Raw genomic sequence first — 12,989 nt, 5'->3', positions numbered from 1 at the left:
AGAGGTTTTCGCTATAGGGCGCGTGCGCTCGCCAGACAGACAGAGAGAGACAGAGAGACAGAAAGCGAGAAATCACCCCCCAGAGGGGACGGTCACGCCGCAATCCCTTCTCCTCCATTCTCCTCTCGGGATCTTGGGCACGCAAGCACACGCGCCCGGCGTGAGTTTTAAGTCACCAGGTCCGGGACGCGAACTGCGGTCGACTACGTGGGAGTCCAGCGACATAGCCATTACGCTAACTGCTGGTTCCCCAGACTTGTATTTCTAGATGACTATTTTGCACCCTATTTGGATATTGAATAAGCATTTCAAATTTAAGAAATCTAAAATAAAAGAAGAAATCCCAAATTGAGCACCTGATTTCCAAAACCCTCACAGCGGCCTTCCCTATTTCTCTCTTTCTTTCTTTCCTTCCTTTTTTTTTTTTTTTTTTTTGCCAAAGGGGTGGTGGCTCCCTTTTTGCCATAGGATGTGTGTGCCCACTGGAGGAAGAGACAGAGACAGTGAGCAGGAAAATGAGAAATAATCACCCCCTCTACCCCAGGGGGAATGGTCACACCACAGTCCTCACTCATACTTTCAGTTTTCATTGACCAAAAACCTTTAAGTCATCTTTAACTTCTCTCTTTTAAACTTCACACTCAACCTACCAAGAAATAGGAACCAGACAGTGGCATGGTGATAAAATGCAGCAGTGTGTGAGGCAGTCCCACATGGGAAGGTTTCCTGTTCAAGTCAGGTGATCTCCCTCTGTATGCTGGGCACCCACTTGCCCATGATCTGGGACTGGCTGAGCCTAGAGGTGGGTGGACTGCGGCAGCATTGAGAGCTTTCCTCTCTCTCTCTCTCTCTCTCTCTCACATGGAAGTACATAAATAGACTTAAACAAAAGAGATTCCCAAAAATTGACTGCTTTTTATCACTTCCACATTATCATCTTGGTGTTTTGTTTTGTTTTGTTTTGTTTTGTTTTGAGAGAGATTTTTGCTATAGGGAGAGCACATGAGCTTGCTGGAGAGAGAGAAAGGAAGAAATCACCACCACCACCCTACCCCACTCCCAGGGGATGGCCACGCTACAATCCCTTCTCCTCCATTCTCCTCTCAGGATTTTGGTCATGCTTGCACATGTTCCTGGTGTGAGTTACAAGCCACGGAGTCCGGGATTTGAACCATGGTTGACCACATGGGTGTCGAGTGTCTTAATCAGAGTGCCACCTGGCCTCTCATCTTGGTTTAATACATTGTCTTTCACTTGTATTTTCCAGTAGCCTCTTTTAATGTTTTTTCTTTGCTTGTCCTTGCTCTCTTGGTTTAGTCACGCAATAGCCAGAGAGAAGCTTTAGAAAGGTAAGTTAGAGGATGTCACTTTGTTGCTAACCTCCCACCCCACCCCCCAGTATCCATCTCACTCAGGATACAAGCCAAAAGTCTTAACACAGGTCTAAAAGGCCCGGTATAATTTCACTGCCTTTCCTTTCTTCCCGTCTCCACACATCAACAGTATTTCCTATGGTATTAATATTTTTTTTTCATAACATCTGTCACCATCTAAGACACTATATAATTTATTTTTTCATTTTGTCTCTTTCCATCGGAATTGTATGCTTCACTGGGACGGACAGGAGTTTTGTTTTTGTTTTCAATATTCTTTACTGCCAAGCACACAGTATAAGTACTCTATAAATATTTGATATAAAAGTAGATGACTAAAGGGCGTTACTGAGGAGGGGCTTTGAAAACATGTAGTTCAAGAAAATGAGTGCTGTAATAGTTTATGCAAGAACAGAGTGCCATGTTTGCAGAATCTTCTAGGAAAAAAGTTTTCTGGAATTATGGCTTCTTGAGCTGTCTTGCTACTTTTTCTACACTTAATATGAAATAAAAGAAAGTGATTCTGGGACCAACAGATGGAGTAATGGTTACATTGCCATACTCACATGTAGTTCAGGTCCCAGACCTAGTGGTTTAAAAGTCACACCAGGTATGTGTGTACATGTGTGCCCAAAATCCTGAAAGGAGAATGGAAGAGAAGGGATTGTGGCATGACCACCCCCCTGGGGAGTGATTTCTCACTTTCTATCTCTGTCTCTCTGGCAAGTGCATGGGCTTTATAGCAAAAATCTCTCTTAAAAAGAAAAAAAAGAAAAAAAATGATTCTTCACATTGTTAGAAAATGGCTCATCTTCTTATATTAAGGTAGTATTTTTTTTTTTAAGTTGGTAAATGTTTGCAGAGAGCTAGAAAGAGAAGAAAAGTGATAAAGCACCCCCCAGGGGGATGGCCATGCTGTGGTTACTTCTCCTTCCCCTCCTTTTTTGGCATTTTGGGCACATGTCCATTGGGGTTGTTTTCAGGCTACTGGGTCTAGGACTCGAACTTTCACATGGCCATGTGGGATCCAACAGCCTTTTCCACACCACTGGCTGGCCCATTAAGGCAGTATATGTAATAAGATTATGCCTGGTGTAGTTTCAACAGGCTACTAGCTTCCTGAAGTCCAGTAAAATTTCCTGGGTGTTATGTGGAGTAGATGGGGGCGTACTGAGCTGTACTTACACATTTCAGTTGTCACAAAAAGACCTACTTAAGAAAAAGCTTGTGCTGATTTTTGATTATGCAAATATTACATTTTCACTGTAGAAAAGTTAGAAAACAGGCTAAAGAAAGAGAAAATACAGGGACCAGCAGTTAGCGTAATGGCTATGTCGCTGGACTCCCACGTAGTCGACTGCGGTTCGAGTCCCGGACCCGGTGGCTTAAACTCACGCCAGGGCGCATGTACGTGCGTGCCCAAGATCCCGAGAGGAGAATGGAGGAGAAGGTATTGCGGCGTGGCCACCCCCCCGGGGGGTGATTTCCTGCTTTCTGTCTCTATGTCTCTCTCTGTCTGTCTTGTGAGAGCGCACCCGCCCTATAGCAAAAACCTCTAAAAAAAAAAAAAAAAAAGAAAAAGAAAAAAGAAAGAAAGAGAAAATACAGAGACAGAAAGAAAAGTTCACTTAGAGTATCTCCAAATGGAGATGTCTTGTTAATAATTTGGCATATAAACTTCTAATTTTCTTCTGAGCATATATCTGTTTTAAAAGTTATTTTTTAAATTAAAAAATAAAATCATACTTTACTATTTTATTACTTCCTTTGTTCACTTAACAATATACTATAACCTTTTTCCACATCAGTATGTACCTTTATAAATGTAAATCTTTTTAAAATTTACAGTCATTCACTGTACGTCAATTCTATTTCACTAGTTCAGACTCATGTTATTAATCTCTCTCCTATTGAATTTGCAGTGTTACTGTGGTCTGATCTTTCCATTTAAACTCTAGAAGTTAACATTCAATTCTGAATTTGTCTTTACCATTAGGCTCGCCATTCTCTTGGTTGTTTTTTGTACTCTTACTTCTATGTGTCTGACTTTAGTTTTCCTGGTATAGCTCTCCCTTCAGCACTTCTTAGAGAGCTGGTCTGGTGTTGGTAAATTCTTTCAGGTTTTGTTTTTCTGAGAATGCTTTTGTCTTTTTTTCCCATATGAAAGATAATCCCGCTGGGTATAATATTCTTGGTTGAAATTGTTTTTCACTGAACACTTTGAATATATTTTCCCATTCTTTCCTTGCTTGCATTATTTCTGATGAGAAAACACGTTAGCCTTATGGGATATCCTTTGAAAGTAACTTGACATTTCTCTCTTACCAATTTTAGTACCTTGTCTCTGTCTGTGGTTTTGGTCAACCTGACTATGATGTGCCTGGGGAAAGATCTTCCTGGGTTGATTCTATGTGGGGTCCTTTGTATTTCTTGGGTCTGGATATTTGAGTGTCTCTCTAGGTTTGGAAAGTTTTCTTCCAGGATTTCATGGAATAGATTATCAATGCCCTTGTTAGTTTCTTCACCTTCTGGGATACCAATAATCCAGATGTTTGGGCCTTTAATGGTATCTAGTATTACTTGTATGTTAATCTCATCTTTGGGGATTATTTTCTCAGTCTTTTTGGTGAATTTTTCTAGTTTAGAGGTTCTATCTTCTACATCTGAGATTTGATCCTCTGCATGATCTAATCTGCTTTTGATATATTCAAGAGAAGTTTTGAGTTTCTGTATTACAGCCTTCATCTCTAACTATTTCATTTGATTCTTTTTTATGATGTGTATCTCCTCTTCCAGATTGTGCAAGAATTTCCTCACCTCCTGGAACTAGGTGTCTTTTTTTTCCATTCATTGTTTCTCTTCTTGTGCATCTCTGTTAGCTTTGTCACTGTTTTAAATTCTTTATCTGACATTTCCTTGTATTCTTTGTGGAGGAAGAGGAGTTATTCTTTTCTATTACAGGAGAGATATTTCCTTCATTTCTCATATTTCTTGTGTCTCTGAAGTGGTTTCTGGTCATCTGATGCATTATACATTTTTTCCTATTTTTTGGAGTTAAATCTGAGCAATTAGAGGAATGCAGGAGATGACCTGCAGTCTCTAAACAGTACTGTCTTTCTCTCTTTGCAAAGCTGATTCAATGAAAACCAAGTATTAATCTGACCCTAAAAGTATTCAGATATTTGGCTGCTGAGCACCTAGAACTATCTAGAAAATCAGTGTGTGGAGGCCAAGCAGAAAAGTGAGAAAGATAAAAAGAAACAGAAAAAGAAAAAAAAACCAGAAAAATACCAAAGAAGAGGGGGAAAAAGACAAAAAAAAAAAAAAAAACAATAAAAAAAGTTTTTTGGTCAAAAATTTAAAAAATGGGGCTGCTCAGAACTCAAATATAGATGGCTGCTGATTGGCTTGTCCTATGGGGACGAGAGTAAAGGTAGGAATTAGCCAAACAAAAAAGCAGCAGAGGCCTAAGAAGTTTAAAAATCTAAAAAATAAGAATTAAAAATAGTGAGAGAGAGATGGAGAGAGACAGAGAGAATAAGTAGGGTGGCTCCTGGCTAGGTCTGGGGGGCAGAACAGTCAAATCTGGATAGAAGTCTTCAGTGGTCGTAATCCTACAAATGTAAATCTTTTGTAAAAATTATTTTATTATTATTATTTTTTAAAATTTGCTATAAGCATGTGTGCTCACCAGAGAAACAAAGAGTGAGATAGCAAGTTCCCAGGTCCAGGACTCGAACTGAGGTTGGCCATATGGAAGTCCAGTGCCCCAACCACCATGCCACCTGCTGGCCACTATGTATATAAATCTTAATGGCTAATTACTATTTTACACAAGAATGAATCTCCTGTGTTTGAATCGTTCAGTTATATACATTTTTTTCCTCACGAGTATTAATTTTTTTCTTTTCTTTTAGATTTTTGCCATAAGGCGCATGTACTCATCAGAGAGAGAGGCAGAGGAAGAGAGAAAGGGAAAGCGAGAAATCACACTCTTCCCCTCCCCCATGGGAAGGCCCCACCACAATTACAGTATCTTTTAACATCTTTTTTTTTTCCCTTAGATTTTTGCTATAGGGTGCTTGTGCTTGTGGGAGAGACAGAGAGACAGAAAGTGAGAAATCACCCCCTATGGGGGATGGCTGTGCCACAATCCCTTCTCTGTCCTCCTCTTGGGATATTGGGCACACACGCACATGGGCCTGGCATGAGTTTTAAGCTGCTGGGTCTGGGACTTGAACCATGGTCAACTACATGGGAGTCCAGCAATGCACCCATTATGCCATCTGCTGGTCCCTCTTTCAACATTTTTCATTTTACAAATATACTAAAAGATAAACTATGTATGTGAGTAGGGACCAGGTTCTAATGGAAGTTTAGAACAGGAGGGTTCTCAAAGCAAACTTCTGAGCCTTACTCCTGCAACTGTTTATTGAACCCTCCTATGTAGAGAGAGAACAGTCAAGATGAAACAGTGTGCTTAGCTAGTGAAGAGAAGATCTAAGACTCAAATCTACTACATTCTTTTGTTTGTTTGTTTGTTTTGAGAGGTTTTTGCTATAGGGTGCATGCACTCACCAGAAAGACACAGAGAGACAGATAGAAAGCAAGAAATCACCCCTTGGGGGGATGGCCATGCCACAGTCCCTTCTCCTCTCTGGATCTTGGGCACACGTGCATACGTGCCCAGCGTGAGTTTAAGCCACCTGGTCCGGCACTCGAACTGTGATTGACTACATGGGAGTTCAGCGACATAGCCATTACGCTAACTGCTGGTCCCTCTACTACATTCTTTTGCTTCACTGAAAATGTCCCATGATTCCATTCATTCTCTTAGGAAATGTTTATTAAATATCTCTTATGCTCAAAGCATTTTACCAGGGGCAGTGTGGGATATATGATACATCAACATTTGTGTAGTAGTGGAAAGAAATGTACTTCGCGGGGTCAGCAGGTGGCATGGTGGTTAAGGTGTTGGACATTCCCACATGGCTGATCACAGTTTGAGTCCTGGACCTGCTGGCTTGCTTTCTCACTTTTCCTCTCTCTCTCTGTCTCTCTGCTCAAATTAAAAGAAATGAATGAATAAATAAAATTAAAATAAACCTTTAAACAATTTTTAAAAAGAAATGTACTTAACATTATATTGACTGGCTTGAATCCCTTTCTTGGATGACATATTCTTTTAACTATTAAATTGGTAAGTTTTTTTTTTTTTTTTTAAGAAAGGAACTGCATGTTATTAGTGACTAGCATGCAGGAGGTATTTGGTACATTTATTTTTCTTTTCCTCAACTCTACTTCAAGGTGTTTGCTAGAAGGTAAGAGATCACAGAAGTCTCCTTAAGAATTGGAAGGCTGGGCCCAGCAGATGGTATAATGGTTACTTTGCTGAATTCCCATGTAGTTGACTGCAGTTCGATTCCCAGACCTGGCAGCTTCAAACTTATGCCTGGTGTGTGTGTGCGTGTGCCCAAAATCCCAAGAGGAGAATGGAGGAGAAGGGATTGCATCATGGTCATCCCCCCTGGGGGGTGATTTCTCACTTTCTGTTTCTCTTTCTCCTGCAAGCACACATACCCTATAGCAAAATAAATCTCTCTTAAAAAAAAAAAAAAGTGAAATGTGAAGGCTTAGGACCAGCAGATGGTAGTATAGTGATTAAGGCTGGTCTCCCACCTGGCCAACCGCAATTTGAATCCTGGACCCAGTGGCTTGAAACTCACACCAGGCTTGTGTGGGTGTGTGTGCCCAAAATCCCATGAGGAGAATAGAGGACAAGAGATTGCAATGTGGCTATTCCTCCTGGGGGGTGTTTTCTTGCTTTCTGTCTCTGTCTCTCCAGCAAGCACATGTGCCCTATAGCAAAAATCTCTCCAAGAAAAAAAAAAAGAAAAGAAAAGAATGGGAAGGCTTAGGTAAATTTTTGATTTGGAGTTTGTATTAAGTGGAAGGCAACAAAGGTAGTGAAGTGACGGGATTCAGTTAAATAATCCTGTCCAATTAAATGCCAACCATTGGAACTTAAAGAGAAGGAGAAAACTATGAGCTACAAAACCCAGGTTGTCTGCTATCTTAGTCCATTTAGGCTGCTATAACAGTACCATAAACTGGACAGTTTATAAACTAGAGAAATTTATTCTCACTGTTCTGAAGGTTGACAAGATCAAGGCAGATTTGTTGTCTGATGGGGTCCTGCTTCCTAGACAGTGGTCTTTTCACCATAACCTCTTTGGGTGGATGGGACTAAGGATCTGAGGTTTCTTTTCCTTCTTTTTAAATATTTAACTAACAATACTTCTATATACTATGGGATACAATGTGTATATACATACCCGTGTGTGTGTGTGTGTGTGTGTGTAAATCAGGCTGATTAACATATCCATCACTTCATGTACTTAATTTTGTGGTAAGTGGGGTCTCTAATAAAAGGGCACTAATTCCATTCCTGAGAGCTGCACCTTATAATCTAATCACCTCTCAAAGGTGACCACAGCACTTCGTTCCTTGCAAAAGCGTCTACAGTACAGTGTTGGTTCAATATACTAAGTTATGACAATAGCCGGCCTGAAAAATGATAAACATGCCTTTTTGTGGGTGATAAGATACAGAGGTTTCTTTTATTTAGAGAGTGAGAACCAAAGTTTAAAATTTAATAGTTTTTCCAATAGTTTAGCCCCAAAAAGCAAAACATGTAAAAACAGGCAAGTTGTAAAGTAGGTTTTACAACTCTTAAGTCGCTAATTAAAAGACAAAAAAACTGTCTTGAAAACAGATAAACAAAAAAAGTACTGTAATATTTAATATCCATCTCAAAAAACTAGTTATATATCTTAAAAATTCAACAACAAAAAATACTATAACCAGTTTTAATATACATTGCAAAGATACTACGCCAAAAACAAGATGTAAAAAAATCCTATCGTCAATTTAAAAAATGGCCTGCTAATGTTTGTGTGCATGACTCCCTTCAGGCCCTTTAGAAAATTTTTTAAAAACAAAAATGTCAGACTTCTGTCCTCACCTCAAATCAAGGCATCTTCTCTGATTAGATCAAGAGGCAAATTCCATATTGGACTATTTTCTGATTAGATCAAGAAGAGGCAAATTCCATATTGGACTATATATATATATATATATAAACATTTTTCACTTATTTAAAGAATACCTAAGATTACACTTAAGAGTCAAGAGCTAGAATTCGGAGGTGCAGGTATCAAAACACGCAGTCCCAGTTTCCAAGTAGATAGACATATAATTTTTATTAGTTTAGCGGCAACTGAGACATCTGTAGCAGCGCCGAACAAAGATATTCCATTCAAAATTTTGGATACTTTAAAATGAGAAAAGTGACACATTTCACAGACTATAAAATTACGCTGCATTCTTATTTTCACAATGTCATGCTAATTTCAACGATGCTTTAGTGAAGCCCCGAGGGAAAACTAAGGAAGTATGATCGAGTTCTTACTGAGTTATTCTTCTCCAAAATCAGCCCTTCACATTTTCCCGGTAAAAACAGAAGCTTGGGCCAAGTCTCGCCCTGGCTTTTGGAGGAACATATCACCCGGGATACCAACGGGAGGCACGCGGACGCCGCATTCTCCAGGCGCCATTCGGCTCTCCCACGTGACAGGGCTTTGGGGACTCGCCCCTCCTTCCTGATTCTGAGCAAGATGCTAACGCCCTCTGGAGCCCTTCCTCCTGACGTCACGAGTGCGATTCCGCTCCTTGGCCAATCACACGGCCGGATTCCGGGGAAGCCCGAGGCGGCAGCGGCGGCCTGAGCGCGTGCGCGAGGTCTCCGCGTGGCTATATAAACATGGCTGGCGTGTCTGCGCGGCAGGGCCGTGGCGAGCGCGCGTAGAGGGGCTTCGGGGCGCTGGGTTTGTAGTTTGGAAAATTCTGGCGGGGGAACTTCGGTGCAGAGTTGGGCTTTGAGGTGGGAGCGACACCTTTCCGGAGCCGCGCGGGGGGATCCGCTGCAGCCGCACCCGGGGCAGAGGCGCCGGGCTGAGCCGGCGCACGTGTGAGTGCAGCCGAGGAAGCGCCAGGCGCCCGAGAGGGGCTTGCTGCGTGGCGGCCCCGGCTCGCACCGACTGGGAAAGGTCCCGGACGCACGGGTGTTGGTGCCATCCGGCGCCCGTCGGTGACTTTTCTGCTACGGCCCCTGTGCCTGTCCCCAGCGATGCTGTGGAGCCGGAACTGCACTGTTGTCGGCTACCGGTTTTCAAGCATTTCCTCGCCTCTGCTCCCCGAACGGCAGCGCTGCAGCAGCTCCTGATTCCCCAGGGGGGATGCCCGCTGGCCTCTCCGCACCGGGTGGGGCGCCCCCTGGCCTCTCGGAACCGGCTGGCGCCGCCCCTCCCGCTGGTGTGAGCGCATCAGGGACCGTGACCATGGCCCCAGCCGGGGCTCTGCCAGTCCGGGTGGAAACCACTCCAGTGGCCCAGGGCGCCGTGACTAAGGCTCCTGTCAGTGTCTGCGTGGATACCACGACGTCCCAGCCCCTGCGGCCCCCTGTGGGGACCTTGGTGACCAAAGTGGCTCCTGTCAGTGCTCTTCCTAAACTCAGCAGTGGCCCTGGGTTGCCTGCTCCTCAGATAGTCACCGTGAAAGCCCCCAGCGCCACAACAATCCAGTTGCCGGCTAATTTGCAACTTCCTCCAGGTATGTCGATCACCCACCCCTTCCAGTCTTATCCATCGATAAAGCCAGCGGTGACAAGGGAAACGTCACATACTCAGATTGCTTCTTGCTGGTAGCTCTAAAACTCCTGAGCCGACAGAACCTTTCATAATCTTGACTTTGCAGTGAGCGTACAGGAAGCAGCCTATTGGAAAGTGATTTGGCTTTACAGTTCATAGCGTCATATGTCATTACTGCATAGTTTTTCTTCTCGTGTTTAAGGAGAGAATTTTTCACCTGAGCGACCCAATGAAAGCTGGAGCAGCATATTCAGGTGGGCCTTTGAGGCACTGGCTCCTAGGTGGAGGAGAGGGAATAAGGAAAGTTTATTTTCATATGGAGAAAGGGCCGGCTTGCACATTTACATTCTGATGTTAAAGACAAGTGTTTTAAAGTTCTTGCATGTTAAGACTGAAAGAATTTTAAATTTAAGCAAACCAGAATAAGGGAACAAGTGCCAGAGATGACAGATAGATCAAAGTCATGTAATTACTACATTGAGATTTGTGAATACCACTGTTGTCCTAGTGTTTATTACTGTTTTAATAATTCATGCAAAGGTTTTGCTTTGTGATCATATACATAATGTAAATGTGCTGGATAGTATTCGTGTGTTCCTTTTACCTCAACTGAAAACCTCTTGGAATTTTCCATTAATTTTGCTTAGTAGTACTTGGAAGTCTACTTGCCAAGCATGGTAAAGAAGTAGAGAAGCACTGATTCCAAAGATAACAGTATATCCTAGAAAAATGACAGTGGCTCTTTTTGTAGCTGATGTCTTAGTTGGTTAGAACACTGTAGACAGCTTGTTCTTCACTTTTTGTGAAGTTCTTTTCCAATTTTTTAACGTAAATTTGTTAAGGCTGTATGTAGCACTGGAGACACAGTTTTTTTTTTTTTTTTAAGTGGTTTTTGCTATAGGGCGCATGCACTCACCAGGCAGACAGAGAGAGAGAGAGAGACAGAAAGCGAGAAATCACTCCTCAAGGGGGACGGTCACACCGCAATCCCTTCTCCTCCATTCTCCTCTCCGGATCTTGGGTACGCACGCACACGCGCCCGGCATGAGTTTTAAGCCACCGGGTCCAGGACGCAAACTGCAGTCAACTATATGGGAGTCCAGCGAAATAGCCATTACGCTAACTGCTGGTCCCTGGAGACACAGTTTTAAGTTGTCATCCTGCATACACTCAAAGTAGTTATGAATGAAATTACTCCTAATTTGTTAAAATATAAATTCCTGTTTAGTCATTGAAGTTTGCTTAGAAACAGTAAAAAAAAAAAAGTACCAAGAGAGAATTGTCAAGAGTGAAAACTTTCAAACTCTGTGTAGAGTCTAGGACACCATAACTCGCTGCACAAGAGAAGACAGATTCCATGTGGTGACTGAGGTTCGAATCTCTATCAGGCCAGCCTCAAAACAGGCAGCATGCCCAAGATGCACCTGACTAGAAAATGGAGGAAGGGGACATTGCATGACCAGACCCTTTGGTGGGCATTCATCTCTGCAACACTTTCACCCACATGCATGCACTCTATTGTGAATAAAGAAAAAAAAGTGAAAATTTGCTCCTAAGTGGGAACAAATCACTTATATGAGTGCTTACTGTGATTTGCACTTTTTATACATTATTTATATTATTTCACTTGTTGGTCATAATAGGTAGCAAATAAGGAACAAAGTCTTCAGTGGTAAATAATTTGCCCAATGCCGAGCAACTCATAGATGTCAGAGAGGATTTGAATCCAGGCCTGTTTAACTCTTCTTGACATAACACTATGCTTACCATAAAGGCATGTACTTCTGCCTGATTAAGTATCAGTGCTGAAAGGTGATTTAGAAAACTTTAGAGCCTAATCTCGTATTTTATACACCAAGAAACCAAAAGTGAAACTTGCCTGAGGTAATTAGCAGTCAGATAGAGCCAAAGCCTAGGTAAATTCTTAGCAGTACACTAAGCATTTTATGCTACTGACCATGGAGAAACCCCTCACTAAAGAGAGGAGATAATTTGTCTTTAAGAGCAGATTTGTGCGGACCAGCAGATGGCATAATGGCTATGTCGCTGAACTCTCATGTAGTCAACTGAGGTTCAAGTCCTGGACCCAGTGGCTTAAACTCAAGTTGGGCGTGTGTGTGTGTGTGTGTGTGTGTGTGCGCGCGCGCGCATGTGTGCCCAAGATCCCAATGTGTGCCCAAGATCCCAAGAGGAGAATGGAGGAGAAGGGATTGCAGCGTGATCATCCCCCCGGGGGGTGATTTCTCCCTTTCTGTCTGTCTTTCTCTGTCTTTCTGGCAAGTGCAGGTGCTCTATAGCAAAAAACCTCTCAAAAAAAAAAAAGAAAAAAAAAAAAAAGAACAGATTTATGTTTGTCTCAAGAGGAAGGGGCTTGTTTTGCAGAGTTCCTTTTGCGAATGTCTGGATGTGTGGCAGAAGAGCATGCAAAAAGTTCATGAAAAATGTGCACTATGAAAACTATACATGGATTGCAAAAAATTTTTTTACTAGAATAAACTTGTGCTTTACTATTTTTTCACAAGCTTTTTCAAATCCTCTTTACTAACAACATTTGTGCTCTTGGTGCAGACAGAGTAAGATAGCTGAGGTATAAAATGGAAACATTGATAAAAGTAACTTTTTTTTTTTTTTTCTTAATTTGCTAGAGAACAGGGATGCTGGAGAGAGAGGAGGGGAATGATACCCCTTCCCCCCATGGATTATGGCCATGCTGCAATTTCTTCTCCATCTCTACCTTCTGTTGCAATTTTGGATGCATGTGCATTTGTGCATGCATGCTCTGCCTGTTTGCCTAGCCCCACAGGGAAACCCACTCACACCTCTCAGTTGGCTATGTGGGATCCAGCTGCCTTAATAAGCACCACCACTTGCCGGCCCTAAAGTAACTTTTTAAAAAGGTTATGGCTCT

General features: G+C 42.2%; 1 protein-coding gene across 1 annotated transcript in view; it reads left to right on the top strand.

Annotated features, from left to right (window-relative positions):
• Positions 1 to 9,713: 9,713 nt before the first annotated feature.
• The window catches only part of TAF4B (TATA-box binding protein associated factor 4b), a 116,786-nt gene continuing 113,510 nt past the window's right edge, over positions 9,714 to 12,989 (top strand). The window contains exon 1 of the mRNA XM_006154540.3: positions 9,714 to 10,043. Within this exon, the coding sequence (XP_006154602.2) occupies positions 9,773 to 10,043 (271 nt within the window). The 5' untranslated portion in view covers positions 9,714 to 9,772. The remainder of the gene's footprint in view (positions 10,044 to 12,989) is intronic.

Source organism: Tupaia chinensis, unplaced genomic scaffold (genome assembly GCF_000334495.1).
Source record: "Tupaia chinensis unplaced genomic scaffold, TupChi_1.0 Scaffold000414_1, whole genome shotgun sequence".
Lineage (NCBI taxonomy): Eukaryota > Metazoa > Chordata > Mammalia > Scandentia > Tupaiidae > Tupaia > Tupaia belangeri.
Note: the sequence above shows the minus strand (reverse complement) of the source record. Positions and strands in the feature narration are given on the sequence as shown.